Genomic DNA, 21,372 nt, shown 5'->3' with positions numbered 1-21,372 from the left:
GGGCACGGATGACACAGACACAAGCATCTGGTTCCATTTTATTAAAAAACAAAACCAAACAAAAATGTTGCAGTGAAATTTCCCGGAGTTCACAATCCTTGTTTTAAAACCTTTATGGTTGCAATATATTTTTAACCAGTACGTGAGAACACAATTGCACTTATTTACATAATATTCCTCTATATAACAAAAGTAGTCGTGTGGTATGATTGTTTGAAGCTACCATCATTAGTGCCATCACTAGCCTAGTGTGAGACACATTGTTTCTACTCTCCAAGCACACAGAGAATCAAAGAAAGCAAAATAAAACTAGCAGAAGACAAACTCCTTCAAAGGTAATTTTTAATTTCAAATTTCTTTGTATTTCAAGAGAGATATAAAGTGCTTTCAAAGGAGAAGGGTAGGTGCCTGAGGTGAGAAGAAGGAGAAAGATTTACACAGTAAAAACAAACAATGATATTACCTTAACTAATCATCTAAATATGCACGTGACTTTATACAGAAAATGGTATTTTAGTAAAATGGCTATGTCATCCACCGTAAAATGGCTATGTCATCCACCGCCACGCTTTCAGCCATGAAGAACTAGAACCAAAGTCCATGTCCAAAACTCATGCAAATGCCATCAGGAGTAACATTTTATGGTTTGGGGGGCAGATGGCAAATCAACCAAGGAAGCTCAGTGTCATGATGTGCATTCGGGAAGACGGAGAGGGCTGAGATGGGACCATCACACCTGGGACCTTGCAGGAAAGCTCAGGCTACCCACGACATCGCTCACTGCGCGATCACAGTCTGCGATGCATGTGAGGGAGGAAAGAGAGCTGGTGGATTTTTCCTCCTGCTAGTAGGGGGACACTAGAGATCGACTGGTGATGTCTTGCCTGATTAGTTCATACCTGTAAATTCACTCTTAGTAGGATTTTTCTCTTCCAGTGGTCAAAGGATAAAAATCACCTGGATTTTTTTTCCTTCACATTTTACAAGTGGTAATTGCTGGTTATGGTCTTTAGTCTACAAAACTGGGTGTCACTTCAACACTGCTTAGGAGGCTCCCCTGGAAGCTAGAATATTCCTTTTCCCAGATCAGAAACATTTTAAGGAACAATACTCGTTTATTTTTCAGGAAATGGATGGAATGTAAGTTTTCACAAATACAAAATTACTTCAAGTTTTCTAAATATAAGTGACATCCCACTATAAAAATAACAGCCCCTCCCTCCCACCCATACATCTCTTTCTAATTATAAAATGGTACAACCATTTCAGGTTACTATTGTGAAAGCTAGAAGTAAATATATTATGTACATGTACAAAACACATCAGTATTTCACACCATTTACAGTCATGTGAAAGAAGTCCTTTTATTGATCTTCCTTTGCAATGCCATGAGAATAAAGTTACGTTACAGAACAAGCAGGCCCTTGCTCATAACTGCACACACTTCCCAGCCCAAGGCAGCTTCTTTTCAAACAGAGCAACACTGGGACACTTTGAGAAAGGGCTGCTAGCAGTGGAACCCCTGTGAGGACTCCTGCAGCTTCTCAGAGCTGGTGACATTCTTTCCTCTTTTGATAAACGGAGACCCAATTCTCAACTACTGAGAAAAGCATACAATGAAAATCAAGTAACCAAGTGGTGGAGAACAGGGTGACCCAAGTCAAAATAATTTGTTGAAAGACTAACGGCGACGAATCCAGCAGAGGGCGCTGTGCCCTTTGCAATTACATCCGCCACCCAGTTAGGTACCATGGATGCCCGCACAGTCGTAGGGAAAAGTCCGCGTGTGAGTCCAACTGCTCTACTTGTAGAAGTACAGGCAACAGTTTGGTATTCAAAGGAGCAGAATATACTCTAATTAGCTAGCGCTTATTATACTTGTACACAAAAATTCTTTGGCTGAAGTCTTCACATTCTCAAAGAGAACAATAATCTGAGTTCAGTGAAGCGCAGGATTTGTCTAAAACTTCCGGCAGAAAGGCGGCTCAACACTAGACCCTAAAGATGGTGTGGGACTAAGGCCACGGCTTTTTTTTTGTTGGATTTCTGGGTATGTTCAGGTCAACTGGAAGCCCCCTTAGCTTCCATTCAACCACACAACACACCTTCACTTTTATTATGACATTGGGGGAAAACTCGCCCGGTGGAAGAAACACATGCCGATCAGTCTTTGGTTTATGTAGCACGCGTGGCCCCCACATAATCCCTGCTTCTCCAAGCCTTTCCCCTCAGTCAGGATGACCAGATCAAAGATATTCTGCCAAGCAATGACTACTCGGGCAACCCAGCTCGAGGCACCTTCTCAATGCATTTTCTCCCTTTCTGCGCTTAGACTGTAGACCTCTCGAGGTATATTCTCGCCTTACCACTATCATCAACAACTATTTTTCAAAAGTGGATGGCTCTGTTGTAAGTGCAAACACCAGCCACAGTTTAGGATTAGAGGCTGTCTCTGATCACTGATTCCCAGAAGCTTCCCTCGATAGGAAACACTTGAGGCGGTAATGAACAATGCGCCCGTCTCAGCAGGTTCTTGCGGAGCAAGCAGGCTTGGCCATGAAAGGGCTTGAGAGTTACAGGCCCACACCCAGGGTCTGGGATGAACAGCTCAGGTGGAAGAGTGTGGCTATTATTTCTGGAGTTTTCCAATGACTATTGCTGTACAGGGTCTGGGCTTGTGAGGTGAGGATGAGGCATTCATACCTGTTTCTCAAAACACAAGTTTCAGGCAAGCCACACCTTCTTTTCAATCATGAGTGTTTTGGTTCATGAATACTTAACCTCTTAAAGAGCTCCTCTGCCCCAAATACCCAGTACTCCCAGGTCACCCCTAACCCATGCCATGAGCACGTCTGCGTCATGTTTTGTTGACCACAGCAGCTCTCCAGCCTCACTTTCCCCCTTGCTTCCTGATTCCTGCAGGGTAGCGACCCCATCACCTCCTAACTTCTATCAGCAAATGCGCTCAGCAGTGCTGGCCACGCCGCAGCCTGGAGGAGGGGCTTCTGCACACACAACACTGCATGGCAGGCAGGGGGCGAGTGTTCCCTTCCTCAGGAGAACAGTCTCTTCGTGCCTCTCTGTCAGTCTCCAGGAGTGAGTGGTCCTCGGATCACTTACTAAAAGCAGGCTGTCGTGCTAAGATGTGAAGATGCGCAGGTGGACACCAGAAACGGTTTTCTACGAAATCCTAACCCTGCAGGCATGTGGAGAAGCAGGAAGACTACAAATGCTGGAGACAGAAGATGCTAGATCCACACAGCATGCCAGAAGATACCGCGCCATTGCTTGCCTAAGGAGACCATTCTGGTGTTGAAGCTGGAACACAAGGCAACATCTATTGGAGGTCTGAGATCAAATTCTCAATATGGGAAGTGAAAATGAGGTTGACTCTATGAGGAAGCGACTTAGCTTGCCTTTATAATAAACTGGTTTTCCTCATCAGAAGGGAAAATATAGACATGCCCACACAGGAAAAGAAGACAAATGCTAACAAGAGTAAGGGTAGCAACAACCTCAGAGCTGCATTTGCTTTTTAAATCCTGAAGGTTATTTTAAAGTTCCTCAGGAGAAGACCAAGAAAGAAGAAAAGGAGGAGGAGAATATAGGAAAGGAATTTGAAAGTGAAGGAATATAAAAATGCTGCAGGAAGTGAACTCACTGGCCCTCATGCCACAGAACATGACTTTCAAGAAGAGTTTTGAATCAATGAGGCTTCTTTGTTTTCAGTCAAGGTGATGCATTCAGTAGATAACTGAATGCCTTTGAGTTTTTAGGCTTTGTAAGAATCACCATCTAAAAGCTGCTCATAATGAAGGAAGAAGCAGAGGTCGGATGGCATCCTTTGTTTTTGGTTCTGAAGGCATGGCAGCCACAGGGCTGTCCCAGCAGTAACTGACAGAATGGTCACCGGGAACCGGCAGTCCTGATACAGCCAAAGCCACCCTGATGAGTGTCCAGGACATTTCACCAGGACAAGAGAAATGCGGAGAAACAAAACAACAAACCCAACAAGCAGAAAACCCCGTATGAACAAAAACTTCCTTGGAGAGAGATTCGCCCTGATGGTTACGACTGCTACTGTGTGGCCTCCAAACAGGTAGATGCCTTTGCCCCTCTGACTGCCTGACTCCCACCTTGCTGAGTCAACATCCCAGGCCTGGACGGTGCTGCGGCTCACTTGGCTAATCCTTCGCCTGCGGCGCCGGCACCCCAGGTTCTAGTCCTGGTCGGGGTGCCGGATTCTGTCCCGGTTGCCCCTTTTCCAGGCCAGCTCTCTGTTGTGGCCCGGGAGTGCAGTGGGGGTGCAGTGGGACCAAGTGCTTGGGCCCTGCACCCGCATGGGAGACCAGGAGGAAGCACCTGGCTCCTAGCTTCAGATCAGCGCAGCATGCCGGCTGCAACACACTGGAGGGTGAACCAATGGAAGGAAGACCTTTCTCTCTGTCTCTCTAACTCTGCCTGTCAAAAAAAAAAAAAAAAAAAAAAAAAAAAAAAATCCCAGGGGTGATCAAACCCTGAAGAGTAAATCAAGACTCAGATGCTGTGTTCACGGTCAGGGCGCAGCCCTTCCAAAGAGGTGAGTCACACCAGGGGCAGCAGTTCCTAGAGGTGACCTGAAATTATTCAAATGCTCCTTTGCTGCCCTATAGCCTGTGGGTTGGGGAGTAGTGACTGAGTAGAAAGCAGATTGTTGGAGTGGCCATCCTTCAAATAGATAGTCACAAGACCCAAAGATTCTTTTGTAATAAGGCCACATAAAATATTGTATTTGGAGTCAAATGTAACTTTTCACTCTATCTTCCAAAATCAATCTGTTGAGTTTTAGCTGAGGCCCTGGGGTTGGGGAAGACCTTCTCTGCCCACCGGGAAGCAGAAGACCCAGGGCCCAGGCGAAAGCAGCCACCTGCAGCCTGGAATTCTCGTGGGCTCCTAAGGGCCATGCATCGGTCTAAGGGTGTATGAGATGTGAGGGGTATGATTTTATTTCAGCACCAAATGAACAGGTTTGTGGGACTTTCTAAAAAAAACCAGCTGTTCAGAGAGTAGCAACAAATGATAATGGACATCACTGGTGCATGACAAAGTCCAAGCAGAAATTTCAACATAAACTGGTCTCTGGGCCCTGCCATTAGGCGACTTGGGTGGTGTCTCCTTCTCCCTGCAGGTAATCGTGGTTTTAACTTGATCTTTTGTTAAGGGGCAAGGAATTCTGTGAGAATGTCAGAGGAGCTGTGCAACCAGAAGCCGCATACCACACACGGCTACATGTGCTTGAGATGTGGCTAGTTCAAGCTGAGATGCACCACGAGCGGAAGAAACAACAGATTTAGAAGGCTCATTAAAGAAAAAAAAAAGAATGGGAAATATTTCATCACTACTTTTTTTTTTTTTACACAAATTGTATGTTGAAACAATAATAAACAATAATATAAAGTTAAATCGAATGCACTATTAAATCATTTTTACCTGTGTCTTTTCACTCTTTACAATGTGGCTAGTGAGATGTGTGTTGTGCATTCTATTTCTGGTGAGTAGTGATGGTCTACACTTTTGCTGCAGAAAACTGCACATCTACAAAAACAGAGTTTGCATTGACTTCTGAGGATTCACACACCCTTTGACACCCCCCTGTGGACCACTGAGTCCCCAGGTCAGAATCTTTCCTCTGGGGTAGTTGGTGAGCAAGGCTGTGGAGAAGGGCTGCTTCTCTATTCTTTTTTATTTTTTTAACTACAAAGCCATAGGGAACCTTCCCAGCAACAGACCTTCGGCAAGTGGGGAGTCTCCTAGGCTTGGGTGTTTGCAGCTGGACTGACTTGGGGTCAGATGCACAGGCCAAAAATGGGTCTCAAGGACTCCTCATTGCTGACACAGGACCCTATAGGTGAGGATGTGGCCAAGACCTCCATGTGCAATCAACCCCTGGCTTACCTGGCCCTTGGCTGGAAGAGCAAGCACTCATTAGTCAGACGACTCTAGAATCCAAGGACTGGAGGTCATACCAACATTTGTGGCAAAGCTGACTGAATGAGGATTAGGTGGTATAGGCCTAAGCTGACTAAGATAAAACAAAACACTTTGAGGGGCCAGCACTGTGGTATAGTAGGTTAAGCCTTTGCCTGTGGCGTTGGCATCCCATATGAGTGCTGGTTCAAGTCCTGGCTGCTCCATTTCTGATCCAGCTCCCTGTTAATGGCCTGGGAAAGCAGTGGAAGATGGCCCAAGTGCTTGGGCTCCTGCACTCACATGGGAGACCCTGAAGAAGCTCCTGGCTCCTGGCTTCAGATCAGCCCAGCTCTGGCCATTGCGGCCATTTGGGGAGTGAACCAGCGGATGGAGGATCTCTCTCTGTCTCTCCCTCTCTCTGTATGTAACTCTGCCTTTCAAGCAAATAAATAAATCTTAAAAAAAGAAGAAACCCCTTTGAGAACTTGGCTTTGAGGGTTGCAAATGCTGTGACTATCAGCATTCGTAAAACAAGGCAAACAAACCAACTCCTATTTGGGCTTAAAACATCAATTATTTAGATCTTAATTCTGAGCAACAGAGGAGTGCCCAGTCTCAGAGCCTGTTCTCATCTGTTCCTTGTCGAGTAACTCGACCTCCCCAAGCTAGGAAGCCTGCTTGCTGCATGGCACAGCTGTTATGCAAGGAAAATCCCCAGGCAGAAGGCTCACCAATGATCTTAAGCCAGAAGCAGCTCTGGGAAGCATCTTGTTGACTCCTCACTGTGCGGGTGGAGGTGCAGAGGCTTTTCAAGGAAGGGCCTGGCTCATCCAGGACTCCTGCCTCCAGGTTCAGAACTCTCCATTCTTTGCTGCTTTTTTTTTCTTTGCCACACATAGAAACTTCAGCACAGGAAGTGTTGGACTTCTGGAGAGAAGCAGCCTTGCTAGAGGTGGCCACTGGCTTTCCTGCCTCACTGCCTACTTACAAACCACCAGGAGGAAGTCACTGAAGGTGTGGAGAAAGGGATGGCTCCTTGCCGTCCATGCCTCGGCAGACAGCCAGGGTTTGCAGCAGAACCAAGCTCTGCGTGTGCATGGGCATCAGTGTGCTGAGGTGGAAAAGCCCTCATCAAATATGTGAATACAGTGTGGTGAGAACAGCTCTCTCTTGTAGTTGATCCAGGCAGCTGCTGGCCTTTACCAACTACCTAGAGATGGTAAGGTGAGCCATCGCATTGTCCAGAGACACTCGTCACCACCTGAGTCATCTCTGTGCCCGCGAGTCTGAATGTATTACAAAATTGCCCGCTGAAAAAATAGCACATTTCTGTCATAGTTACAAAAACAGAATACAAAACATAAATGGTTTAAAAATACCAGTGGGTTTCAGGAGTCATTTGTCACATCTTTTCCTGCCCCACTCCTACTTTGTCTCTCTGTCTCTCTCAGTTAGGATAAACCTGGTTTAGTAAAGTCCCATGCTGTACTTTTTGGTTCAAATGATTGATTCACTCACTCCATGCATCACTAGGTATCTGCACCCTCTTCTGGAGCCAGAGGAAGCCATCAGCTCCAGACTCAGCTGAATTCTTCCACATGATCTGCTGAGGTGCCACAGCACTGTGTGGGAATTAAGGTAAAAATTGAAGTGCTCCTGCACCCACTACTTTGTTTGCCCCTGGGCTCGAACATGATTGCATCTCATCTAACGTCTCCATGGCCTGCACAACCCTCTTACAGAGGCAACAGAAACTGGTAAAGCCCTGGGGACACCAGAGCTATAGGCATTTTGCTTTCTATGGGAGGAACATGGGACATCTGGTTTTCAAAGGAGACTTTCAGTCTGAGATAGGAGCCCCACCCTCCAAAGACTGATTTTTAATATCTTGGAGGGGACTTCTGAATTCAAACTGCAGCCAAAGACCTAAAGACCCAGAAGGACTGAGAGCTCCCTTCTCATGTCATGCGGGCCCTTAGCAGAACATGGCAAGGAAAAGCCAGTGCGATGTGGCATGAAACAGTGATGGGTGACCTCAGTGGGTTTGGAGCTTAGTGTTGGGGTCTCTGGCAGCTAGGATCTTCAAGACCCTCTTACAGGAATTTAGATTCTTAACTAAAGCTGTCCTTAGGCTGTTTCGGGGTGCTGAGGCACTTCTCAAAGCCATGCGCATGTCATGCTGAAAGGTCAACACCACAAATCTCAGACAAGGACACACACAGATCCTAGCAGGAGCTGGTGCTTCTCAACAGAACTCCACACAAAGGTGGAGCGAATCAAAGGGAAAAGGCAGGAGCAGACGGACACCGCACACAGTCTTCAAAAAGAAATTGCCAGAGGAAATCAAACACCATGTACTCCTAACACAAGGATGATAAGACCCGCAAAAAGCTGGAAGGAAACAAAGAAACCCCAATGGTGTCCTTTCGGTCCGTGTTTCAGGAGCTTCGGAAGTGTATGTCTACAAGGAAATGAGGGGAAGTCAGCCTTCAAGTTCCAAGCTGCCCAGGCCGTGGACCGTCGGAGAGATGGAGACACGCATCCTGGTCACCGCGACTTTGGATATTGCTTCTCGTTACCATCCTTGAAGGAAGCGCCCTGGGGTTGCCGAGGTGCTTGGAGGTGTGTGTTCCTGATGTAAGTCTCGGGCACTCCTCCGTGCCCTCCGCTTGGGCCCTTCTCTCTGCGTCCTCCACGATTGCCATTTCAAGATTTCACCTCTTCGCAGTCTTGGTCGGTGGAAAGTTCTACATCGGACAGTCCAACCTCCATGGCCATGATCAATGAGATGTCAGAGTCACTGCTGATAGCCGGCTCCTGCTCACCTGTGAGGAGAAAGCAACGTTCAGTGAACACTGAGCCATGCCTTTGACTTCTGGCATTTCAGTAACATTTCCTCTAAGACCATTTCTTTTAAAAACTCTAATTAAAGCCTCATCTTTTTTTTTTAAAGATTGATTTTATTTATTTGAAAGGCAGAGTAAGAGTGAGGGTGAGAGAGAGAGAGAGAGAATGAATATGGCCACAATGACTGGGGCTGGGCCAGGCTGAGCCAGGAGCCTGAATTCCATCCAGGTCTCTCACGTGGGTGGCAGGGACCCAAGCACTTGGGCTGTCATCTGCTGCTGTCACAGGTGCATTAGCAAAGAGATGGATTGCAAGTGGAGCAGCCAGGACTCAAACTAGTGCTCCCATGGGTAATAGCATCACAGGTGGCAGCTTAACCCACTGTGCCCCCAACAGCCATCCCTGAAGTCTGATCTTACACTGTAGCCCCAAATGAACTCTAAATGGATCAGAAAGTGAAGTGTAGGCAAAAGAAACTAAAAAAAGCTACAGGCAAACATATCATCTAAATAAGAAAATACATATTTAATATATCTAAGTGTGGCAAGAAATTTTATATGGAAAAACAATTGAGCATTTACAGAAGAAAAGATTAATAAATGTGCTTAAATTAATAAATTTAAGATGCTAAGATATGTAAAGTAAAATTAAAAGGCATATATAAAACTGAGGGCTTTATAAAAACTTCACAAAAGATTATATTCTTTTTTTAAGTTTTATTTATTTATTTAAAAGAGTTACACAGAGAGAGAGAGAAGGAGAGGCAGCGAGAGAGAGGTCTTCCATCTGCTGGATCACTCCCCAATTGGCCACAACAGCCAGAGCTGCACCGATCTGAAGCCAGGAGCCAGGAGCTTCTTCAGGGTCTCCCATGTGAGTGCAGGGGCCCAAGGACTTGGGCCATCTTCTACTGCTTTCCCAGGCCATAGCAGAGAGCTGGATCAGAAGTAGAGTAGCTGAGACGCAAACCGGTGCCCATATGGGATGCTGGCACTGCAGGTGGCGGCTTTACCCACTACGCAACAGTGCCGGCTCCAGGATTGTATCCTTAACCTATAGAAAGATTTTATTTATTTACTTTAAAGGAAGTTTATTCCTACAGCGACTCAGGTCTAATCTCAGCTTTTTTTTTATTTATTTGAAATTTAGAGTTAACAGACAGTGAGAAGGAGAGACAGAGAGAAAGGTCTTCTGTTCACTGGTTCACTCCCCAAATGGCTGCAACAGTCGGAGCTGCGCCGATCTGAAGCCAGGAGCCAGGAGCTTCTTCCTGGTCTCCACATGGGTTCAGGGGCCCAAGGACTTGGGCCATTTTCCACTGCTTTCCAAGGCCATAGCAGAGAGCTGGATTGGAAGAGGAGCAGCTGGGACTAGAACCAGCGCCCATGTGGGATGAGGATTAACCAACTGCATCACAGCGCTAGTCCCTCAGCTTTTTATCTTTTTTTTTTTTAAAGATTTATTTATTTATTTGAAAGATAAGCATTAGAGGAGGGGAGGGAGAGAATGAGAGAGAGGGTGGGGGAGATCTTCCATCCAATCACTGATTCACTTTCCAAATGGCCACAAGAGCTAGGGCTGGGCCAGGTTGAAACCAGGAACCTGGAACTTCATCCAGGTCTCCCACACTGGGGCAAAAGCCCAAGTACTTGGACCATCTCTTGCAGCCTTCTCTGGTGCATTAGCAGGGAGATATATTAGAAGTGGAGCAGCCAAGATCTGAACTGGCACTCCAAAATGGGATGATGATGTCATAAGCAGAGGCTTAACCCATTGTGCCGCTGTGCCACAGTGTTGCCACCTCTCCCCTCCCTCTGCCTCCATCCTGCCCCAGTGCCTATAACACTCAGGGCTTGGCCTGGAATTTGGGAGCCAGGAATACAATCCAGTCTCCCGTGTGGACGATGGGGCCCAGTCTGAGCGTTCATCTGCTGGCTCCTATGGTCTGCATTGGCAGGAAGCTGGAATTGGGAGCTGCAGCTGGAAATCAAACTCAGATGCTCTGATATGGAACAAGGGAATCTCAACTGGTGTCTCAACTGCTAGGCCAAACTACTGCTGAGACAGTTTTAAATAAATATTAAAAACAGTCCAATAGGAATTTAAATTGGTGATATTGTACAATTCACAGAGTAATATAAGTGGCCAATAAACGACCAATAAGTGAGATTTTCTTTTTCTGCTTATATGATCGTCAGTCTTTTACAAAGATATTACAATTAAGGGCTCACTGAGCTAGGTGTATTGCTAGATTACATGCAGAAGTGGAAAATTTTCACATTTCCAGAATGTATTGTTGAGAAACAATCAGTGAGGCATATTCAATAAAGCATTGTTTACAGTAGCAAAATATTGCAAGTACTTAAAGCCTAACAGTAGAGCATACTCAGAGTAAATCAACTTATTTTTAAAGGATAATATTCTGGTTATAGTCATAAAAATGAATTTTCCAAAGAATTTATAGTTACATGAGAAAATGCTTAACAGTACTTTCAATATAATGATCTTAAGTGGAAACAGAAGTAGTCAAAGCTTCACAGGCAATGGGGTTGATGGAGAAAGTTAGCTGGAAGCAACGAAACAAAAGATGCCAACAAGAGTAGTGTCCAGTTTTGGCATTTATATATTCATTTGATTTAAAAAAGAATTCACAGGGTAGGTGTTTGTCCAATAGCTAAGCCATGAGTTAGGATGCTCATATCCTACCAAATCAGCGTCCCTGGGGCCTGAGTCCTCGCTGTGCTGCTGGTGCCAGCTTTCTTCTGAAGTGGAACTTGAGAGGCAGCAGGGACGGCTCCAGTGCTCGGGTCCCAGCCACCCCGTGGGAGACCTGGATAGAATTCCCGGCTCCTGGCTCCTGCCTGAGCCCACAGCAGATGAAGACTCTGGCTGTCTTCCTCTCAAACTTTTTAAAAAACTTTTATTTAATAAATATAAATTTACAAAGTACAGTTTTTGGATTATAGTGCCCCCCCCATAACTTCCCTCCCACCCGCAACCTTCCCATCTCCTGCTCCCTCTCCCCTTCCATTCACATCAAGATTCATTTTCAATTCTCTTTATATATAGAAGATCAGTTTAGTATATACTAAGTAAAGATTTCAACAGTTTGCACCCACACAAAAACACTAAGTGTAAAGTACTGTTTGAGTACTAGTTATAGCATTAATTCACAATGTACAACACACTAAGGACAGAGATCCTACATGAGGAGTAAGTGCACAGTGACTCCTGTTGTTGACTTAACAATTGACACTCTTGTTTATGGCATCAGTAATCACCCTAGGCTCTTGTCATGAGCTGCCAAGGCTATGGAAGCCAAGTTCGCCAACTTTGATCTTATTTAGACAAGGTCAAGCCAAAGTGGAAGTTCTCTCCTCCCTTCAGAGAAAGGTATCTCCTTTGATGACCCATTGTTTCTACTGGGATCTCACTCGCAGAGATCTTTCATTTAGTGTTTTTTTTTTTTTTTTTTTTTTTTTTTTTTTTTTTTTTTTTTTTTTTTTTTTTTGCTAGAGTGTCTTGGCTTTCCATGCCTGAAATACTCTCATGGGCTTTTCAGCCAGATCCAAATGCCTTAAGGGCTGATTCTGAGGCCAGAGTGCTATTTAGGATATCTGCCATTCTATGAGTCTGCTGTGTATCCCACTTCCCATGTTGGATTGTTCTCTCCTTTTTAATTCTATCAGTTAGTATTAGCAGACACTAGTCTTGTTTATGTGATCCCTTTTACTCTTAATCCTATCATTATGATCAATTGTGAACTGAAACTGATCACTTTGACTAGTGAGATGGCATTGGTACATGCTACCTCTCAAATAAACTTTTAAAAATTCAGTTTTACTCTCAAATATTTGGCAATGAAAATATGAGGGTGCTTCAAAAATTCATGGAAAAGTGGTGCAATTTTTTTCCAACACATAGTTTTTTCAGAATATGTATTTTTCATGAATGTTTTGAACATCTCTTGTATGTACAGATTTCAATATTTTTTGTCCTAAAATAAACTGATCTTTTAGTTTCAGCTTCCATAAGCTTTCTGAAGTACTTGTATATCATTCAGTCATTACAGATGTAGTCATTGAGTTCCCGTTGTGAGTCTATGCTAAGGATTGTGCTAGATGTCAGGCACCTTAGGTGAGTGTGATACATTTCCTGTCTTCAAAGTTCTAGCTGTCTTGCAGACAGGCAGACGACTAACCAGGCAGTTTCAACACAATGGCACAAGCACTCTGATGGAGGAAGCACCAAGCATTGTAGAAGCAGGTGAGAGGGTTTTGTGACCATATGCTGGGTCAAAGGCAGCTTCCCATGGGGTGCAATGTCTAAGCTAAGTGCTAAAGGATCATTTATATTTTAGCTGCATGAATAAGGAGTAATATTTTAGGCACTGGTAATAGCAAGTACAGATGGCTGGAGGACATCAGAGGGTATTTAGCTATTCTGGAGTGTACAGTCAAGCGAGGGCCTCAGGACAGGTGAGGCCGGCTCACTGCACTGCTCAACGACTGTCTTAAACCCCAAAGGTCTTGTATGTTCTAGCACTCTGCAGAAGAAGCATGCAATTAAGAGACCCACAAAAATGTCTAAGTACTAAAGAATGATGGTCGTTGTAATACTTTTGCTCTGATAAGTGCAGATACACTTTTTTCATGTTAAAACAGAAGAATCACTATATTCCTAGAGATGTATTCCTTAAATAAAACATTTCTTTTGGGGGAAAAAGAATTAAAAACACAGTTAAGGAAAATACATGCATTTTATAAAGGACAGTTGATTCATAAGATATTTTAAAGGGGGGCCAGGGCTGTGGTATAGTAGGTTAAACATCTTTCTGGGTGCCAGCATCCCATATGGGCACTGGTTCGAGTCCCTTCATCCAATGATTCACTCCCCAAACAGCCGCAATGATGTGGGCTGGGACAGACCAAAGTCAGGAGCCTAGAACTCCATCTGGGTCTCCCATGTGGGTGGAAGGGGCCCATGTACGAGGGCCATCTCCTGCTGCCTTTCCAGGTGCATTAGCAGGGAGCTGGATGGACTCAAGTTGACCCTCAAGTTAGGGATGCTGGCACTGCAAGCAGTGGCTTAGCCAACTGTGCCACAAGGCCAGACCCCTCTCTATTAAAAAACTGTTGATTTATTTTTATCAACTTGAAAGGAAAAGTGACAGTGAAGGAAATCTTTCATTTGTTGGTTCACTCCCTAAATCCCCACAACAACCAGGGATGGGCCAAGCTGAAGCCAGGTGGCATGAGCTCCATTGCAGTCTTCCACATTAGTGGCAAGTGCCAAGCACTTGAGCCATCATCTGCTGCCTCCCCGGATGCATTGGAAGCAGAGGTGCTGGGACTTGAACTGGCACTCCCATTTGCGATACGGGTGACCCAAGTGGGCATCCTAACCAGCTGTGTCACAATGCTTGCTCCTATAATCTCCTATCTTTATTTTTTGTGTGTACACAGCCTTTCAATTAATCCTCTTCTCTAGAGCAAATGTGGCCTTGAAGCTCTGAACTTGGGGGAAGTTTCTCAATGCAAGTGGGGCATGGCTTTCAATTGGGGCGTGGCTGTTCTGCATTTGTTTTCTCAGGAGGTTGTGGCTTCCTGCTGTGCACGCCTCCACTCTGGGGTCCAAGAACAGCAGGCTGTGGACCTGGCAGGAAGCAGGAAGCAGCTGGCATGGCCACATGCAGGTGCTTGCTTGCTTCTCAGCTCTGCTGAGGTACCCCTCTGCCCTCTGCCACACACACACAGTTTCTCAGCTGCCTCATTTTGTCATTGTTTCTTTCATTCCCCTGTCCTTGCTGATCAAGTCTTAAGCACCCCACTACTGCGGGTTTTGTGAGATTTCAGGAAGGACAGGGAGTCATGTGTCATGCGTAATGTGTGTTTGATCTACTCTTTTCACTCAGTGTTCTCTGTAAGTACCACATTTCTTTTTAAGAGAGAGAGGGAAAGATTTGTTTCTTTGAAAGGCAGAGTTAGAGACAAGAAAAGGAGTGTAAGCATCACTTTTTTTTTTAAAGCATCACTTTTATAAGAACAAAATATATGAATATCCATGGGTTAAGCATCCCAACATCTACGCAAATATTCCCAAATACCAAAAATCTCCGAACTCCAACATCGGGGGCAGGCATCTGGCACAGTGATTGAGATGCTGCTTGGGGCGCTCACATCCCACACTGGAGTGCTGGGGTTCAAGTGCCCTCTCTGCCTGTGTTTCCAGTTCCTGTTGATGCATACCTTGGGAGGCAGTGGCGATGGCTGAAGTCCTGTGGTCCCTGACATCCACATGCATTCAGTTCTAAGCTCCTGGCCTCTGCCTGCCCGAACCCTGGGTTTTGAGGGCAACGGAGGAGTGAACCAGTAGATGGGGAAATCTCTCTTTGTCTTGTTGCTTTTCAAATGAATACCTAAATAAACATTACAAAAGCAAAACCCCTCCAAAATCTCAAGCATTTCTAGTTGTTATCATTTTGGGTAAGAGATATTTAGCCTGTACCTAGAATTATGAGAACTGAGAAGATATCTTGGGCTGTATTCTAGTCCAGTATCAGCAATTACACGTTACTTTGTATAAGTCACTTTTCTCCTTTATGGATAACATGTGTCAATCAAACAAGAATTTGGACTGGAAGTAAGTGAGCCCTTTCTGGGTGCTGCTTATATAGCTATGTGCTGATGCCCACCCAGCACCACGCCTCACCCATGCCGAGTGCTCAGTAAGTAACTACGTAATCTAATCACCACTGAGAAGGAAAGTTTTCCCTGCTATAATCCTTGACATTATTTTTATTTAAAATGTTTTTTTTTTTTTTTAATTAACACAAGACCTGCTTGTTCTGTTTAATTCAAGTATGCACTAGTGGGAGAATTCACTACTTAGAGGTAAAACGGAAGTTGAGATTTTACTCCTGGAGATGAAAAACGAGAGTTTAATTTCCATTTCTTTTCCTTCCTTTTTTTTTTTCTCCTTGTGGGGGGCTTACACCTCTATTTTTTTTCCATGTGTTTTTTTTTTTTAATTTCATTTAAGTTACACAAGTTTCATATATTTCATATATACAGATTCAGGAACATATTAATTTCTTTTCTTTTTCTTCTCCTTCTTCCTTTCCCACCAACTCTCATCTCTGTCTTTCTCTCTCACAAAAGCCTATTAACTGGGCTCACAGGAAGTCACACGTTTTGGTTCACAATTCAACTGGAAGTCATTCAAGAGCCCATCCCAGAGTGGTTCTGTGACACTCCTAGGGAAGCAGTAAAAGAAGGAAGCGCAGGAGCTGAGTCAGTTGCAGCCGCACAGAGACAGAGCTCAGGGCTACCTCCTGGGCCCCAGCTGACCTCACTCCTGGCTTTGCAGCCGCTGACCTCAGCAGATTTCAAGGATTCCTTCTCATCTTGGTGCTTTCTAAATGATAATGTATGAACTGGAGGAAAAAGGGGCCGGGGGACTATGTAACTATGAGTTGCTGAATTCATGGTGCTATTTTGGAAATTAAGGCTGTCCAGCATGGCTCATGGCAGAAGTGAATTTAAATCAATACAAAAAGAGGTTTGTAAAAATAGTTCAATTTTTATGATGTAACATTGCACCAACCTCCTCATCTAATCATTTTCCACTGAAAAACTTCTTTTAGAAATTATTTAAAGAGGTTTCAAATTATTCTTTAGGATGTTCTACTTTGTTAATTGAACTTTAAATTTCTGTATTCTTTATTTTGAAAGACAGCGCGAGAAAGAGAGAGAGTGTATGTGTGTGTGAGAGAGAGGCAGAGACAGAGCTCTTCCATTCAGTGATTGACTCCTCAAATGACAGCAATAGCTGAAGCTGGGACCATCTGAAGCCCAGAACCCAGAACTCCATTCAGATCTCCTATATTGGTGGACTGGTGACAGGTACCCAGCGACCCAAGTCCTAGGGTGGCCACCTGTTGCCTTCCAGGATGTGTGACAGCAGGAAGCTGTCATCAGAAGCTGAGCTGGACTCTGGCCTCAGAATCAGCCCTTAAGGCATTTGGATCTGGCTAAAAGCCCATGAGAGTATTTCAGGCATGGAAAGCCAAGACACTGTGGCAAAACAAACAAACAAACTAAAAAACCTAAATGAAAGATCTCTGTGAGTGAGATCCCAGTAGAAAGAACGGGCCATCAAAGAAGGAGGTACCTTTCTCTGAAAGGAGGAGAGAACTTCCACTTTGACTATGACTTTATCTAAATAAGATCAAAGTTGGCGAACTCAAGAGGCTTCCATAGCCTAGGCAACTCATGACAAGAGCCTAGGGTGATTACTGATGCCATAAACAAGAGTGTCAATTTGTTAAGTCAACAATAGGAGTCACTGTGCATTTACTCCCCATGTAGGATCTCTGTCCTTAATGTGTTGTACTATGTGAATTAATGCTATAATTAGTACTCAAACAGTACTTTACACTTTGTGTTTTTGTGTGGGTGCAAACTGTTGAAATCTTTATTTAAGATGTACTAATTTGATCTTCTGTATATAAAGAGAATTGAAAATGAATTTTGATGTGAGTGGAAGGGGAGAGGGAGCGGGAGATGGGAGGGTTGCAGGTGGGAGGGAAGTTATTGGGGGAGGAGCCACTGTAATCCAAAAGCTGTACTTTGGAAATTTATATTTATTAAATGAAAGTTAAAAAAAAAAAAAAAAAACAAAACAAAAAAGCTGAGCTGGGACTAGAACCCAGACACTTTGATATGGGGTTTTAAAAAAACAGGGTTTTATCTTTTTTTTTTTTTTTCAGGATTGTATCTTTTAATCAAAGTCAGTATTTTACTTTGAGGCCACAATTATATGAGTACAACCTTGTCACTAAAACATTTAGAAGGTTCTTCGCACTAACTGAGGAGTGTAAATAGCTATTAACGGCCGGCGCCGCGGCTCACTAGGCTAATCCTCCGCCTAGCGGCGCCGGCACACCGGGTTCTAGTCCCGGTCGGGGCGCCGGATTCTGTCCTGGTTGCCCCTCTTCCAGGCCAGCTCTCTGCTGTGGCCAGGGAGTGCAGTGGAGGATGGCCCAGGTGCTTGGGCCCTGCACCCCATGGGAGACCAGGAAAAGCACCTGGCTCCTGGCTCCTGCCATCGGATCAGCGCGGTGCGCCGGCCGCAGCGCGCCGGCCGCGGCGGCCATTGGAGGGTGAACCAACGGCAAAAGGAAGACCTTTCTCTCTGTCTCTCTCTCTCACTGTCCACTCTGCCTGTCAAAAAAAAAAAAAAAAAAAGCTATTAACAACATAAATGTTTACTGAATTTTGCTTCCTTGTCTGCAAAAACTAATGTAAAACTAATGCAAAAATAATATTGGCTTTTCTTTAATACTCATAAGAAAGTTTTGATGCAGGCAAATTTTGTTCAACAGATAAAAATACATTATGCAATTGACACACTAGTGTAATACCTGCTTGATATTCCTCTCTTGGTTGTTATGCATTATAAAAGTGTTGAAAGACTGTAAGTAGGGTGTGATCTGAGCCACTCATTATTAAAAAAATAACATTCTTGCTGCTAAGTGAAGAACAGATTGGCAGGACAATTGGTGGAAGGAATCCATGCTTTAGATAAAGGATCTATGAGGAAGAGATGAACTGAACAAGGGGAGCAAGAGACAACAACGAGTGACTCCCCAGCACTCGAGCAATATAGCTGCCATGTACCAAGCCAGAGAAAGTGAAGAGCAGCAGGTGTAGGAGACGGGCCCAGAGTTCACCTGTGCATATGAAATGTCGTGGATACTCGTAGGGTATCCCAGGGAGCCATGGAGGTGGCAGCCAGATACATGTGTCTGGAGTATGTGGGAGATGCCATGACTACCTAAATTTGGGAGGTTCCCCACACCGAAGGTATTTCAACCACGTGACTAAGTGAGATTCTCTAAGAGACAGTAGAGCAAGAAGATAAGGTGGGAGCTCCTAGGAACCCTAACGCAGAGTCAAGGACTCAAACTGATACCCCCCTCCCATTATGTTTTGTTTGGCCTGCACAGTATATGTTTTTAAAACTGAATTAGCTGTCAATGTTTAGAAGTCAGGATACTTTACATACAAATGTATATTTGAAATTTCTCCTGGAACAGGGTGTGGCAATCTATCTGTGATTCTCAGATGGAAATCCTTGGTGGGTGTGGAGTAACTGCTGACCCATTCAGTCTAAGGTGTCCTGGCTCCAGGTGACCGGAGCTACCAGATAATCTGCTTTGTTGATTCACATTTCTTGCCCAATCTGTGTAGACATTTGACTTGAAGTCTTGTAGGAGGAGGGCAGAAGAATGGCAGAGGAGGTTAATTATCAAAAGAAAAGGCTGGAGTGGTGAGTGGAAAACTTGGAAACGTGGCATTGATTAGTTTCCTTCTTAGCTTTAAAAATATACTCATTTTATTTCCTTTAGAGGTGAGATCCATCCTCAAGGAAATGAGATGCAGAGAGCATTACAGAGCTAACTTGGGTGGATCCAAGACTGACCCAAGTCATCTCATGGCCAGTCTTGAAACTCTGTGTTACAGTGTTACAGAGAAAATGAGCAAATAAATAAAAAATATCTACTTCACATGGAGCTTTGAGATCTACTTTGTGGACACACAACTACCACTTTAGTACATCTCCACATTTAATTCTGAGTAAAATCCTTCAGCAGACTATCTGTGGTTAACCAAAAATTCTCAGTGATGAGGTTTATTAATTCCATTTAGTCTGTAAATTATTAATATCTTTGGGTTATCTCACTTCTGTAATACATAGAATGTCATCTAAAGATTCAGAGGCTCCCCTTTGTGAACCAGACATTGCAGCTGTAGTTCTGCTGTGAGTCTGAAAGAATTGTCTATTGACAGTGGGCTGCATGGTCATTCAAGCTCCTTCCAACCCTGAGAAGGGAAGACCTTGAGATCTGCTCTGTGCAGTGTTGGTGCCATGGTTTGAGTGTCCCCTCCAAAACTCATGTGGGAATTTAATTGCCATTTTAAATACAGAGAGGTGAAACTGTTAAGTGATTGGGTGGGTTAGTGGTGTTACTGTGGGGTTGGGTAGGTTCCTATGGCTGGGCTCTTGGTGAGGATGAGTGTGGCCTGATTTTCTGTCTTACACGTGCTCCTTTTCCCTCCCTCCATGGCATGATGCAGCAAGAAGGCCTTACCAGATGCACCTCCCTGATTCCGCATTTCCCAGACTGCAGAACTGTGAGCCAAAGTGACTGCTTTTCTTTATTACCAAGTCTGTGATCCTGTGTAAGTATCTGAAAACAGACCAAGACAGTTGGGCATGCCTGGTTTGTCTCCATCAATTCTGCGGCTCAGGCTTTCTCCATTGTCAATGGTCCTATCTCATTTAAATATTTGTGGAATTAACCAGAATTGAAGTTGTTTTCTGGCCAGATGGAGTGTAAGTTTTGTATTGTAATAGCTGATAACATTAGTGCTTATTGAACACGTAGGACATCCAGGATGTATGCTAAGTGCTTTATATAGAATCTCTAACTTAATATTATTTTTTAAAAGATTTATTTATTTTGAAAGTCTTGAAAGTCAGAGTTACACAGAGAGAGGCAGAGAGAGAGAGAGAGAGAGAGAGAGAGAGAGAGAGAGACAGGTCTTCCATCTGCTGGTTCACTCCCCAATTGGCTGCAATGGCTGGAGCTGGGCCTATCCAAAGCCAGGAGTCAGGAGCTTCTTCTGGATCTCCCACGTGGGTGTAGGGGCCCAAGGACTTGGGCCATCTTCTACTACTTTCCCAGGCAATAGTAGAGAGCTGGATTGGAAGAGGAGCAGCCAGGACTTGAACAGGCGCACATATGTGATGCCAGCACTGCAGGTGGTAGCTTAACCCACTATGCCACAGCGCCAGCCCTGAACTTAATATTCTTAATTAAACTAATACATGGAAAGTTTTATTCTGTTTTTAGGTGATAGAATCAAAATTCAGAAAGTTAAAAATTCCCCAGGTTACTTTGACAGGAGAAGCTGAAACTAGAATTCAAATTTACCTTTGTCTGAGTCCAGAGTCTATGAATTTGACCATAATCTATACTATACTTGAGATTTTTAATTTAAGGATTAGTAGATTTTCAGGGGGTAGGGGTGGTTTTCAGGGGGGTTTATGCTCTTAAACTTACATAGATACTTTTATGTCTATATTCATGCAGGCATTTTCCTGGTAGCTTTCACTGGATTCTCAGGAAGTCAGAAAAGATTAAGAACCTTTCACTTAAGAGATTTTTGCATCCTTAATGAGTCAGGTAAAGCAACAGGGTGGATTTTATTTATTTTTTAAATATTTACTTTATTATTTAGAAAGTCAGAGTTACAGAGAGAGACAGAGATTTCATCTTCCGGTTCACTCCCCAGATGGCTGCAATGACCAGTACTGGGTTAGGCTGAAGCCAGGAGTCAGGAGCTTCATCTGGGTCTCCTACATGGGTGGGTGGCAGGGACCCATACAACTTGGGCCCTCTTCTGCTGCTTTTCCCAGGCCATTAGTAGGGCGATGGATTGGAAGTGAAGTAGCCAGGACTTGAACTGGCACCTAATGGGATGCTGGCATTGCAGGCAGCAACTTTAC

The 21,372-nt window shown here is 44.3% G+C and overlaps 1 protein-coding gene across 2 annotated transcripts in view; it reads right to left on the bottom strand.

Annotated features, from left to right (window-relative positions):
* The window catches only part of RNF150 (ring finger protein 150), a 341,932-nt gene that overhangs the window by 23,807 nt on the left and 296,753 nt on the right, over positions 1-21,372 (bottom strand). The window contains exon 7 of one of the 2 annotated variants that reach the window (XM_051819466.3): positions 1,339-8,774. The exons of the other annotated variant lie outside the window; for it this stretch is intronic. Within the exon in view, the coding sequence (XP_051675426.3) occupies positions 8,656-8,774 (119 nt within the window). The 3' untranslated portion in view covers positions 1,339-8,655. Of the gene's footprint in view, positions 1-1,338; positions 8,775-21,372 lie in introns of those variants that run through there. 2 annotated transcript variants of the gene reach the window in all.

This window comes from Oryctolagus cuniculus, chromosome 8, assembly GCF_051225735.1.
Source record: "Oryctolagus cuniculus isolate XC-2025 breed Fujian yellow rabbit chromosome 8, ASM5122573v1, whole genome shotgun sequence".
Classification (NCBI taxonomy): Eukaryota; Metazoa; Chordata; class Mammalia; order Lagomorpha; family Leporidae; genus Oryctolagus; species Oryctolagus cuniculus.
The sequence above is the reverse complement of the archived record's forward strand: the minus strand, read 5'-3'. Positions and strand labels throughout refer to the sequence as shown.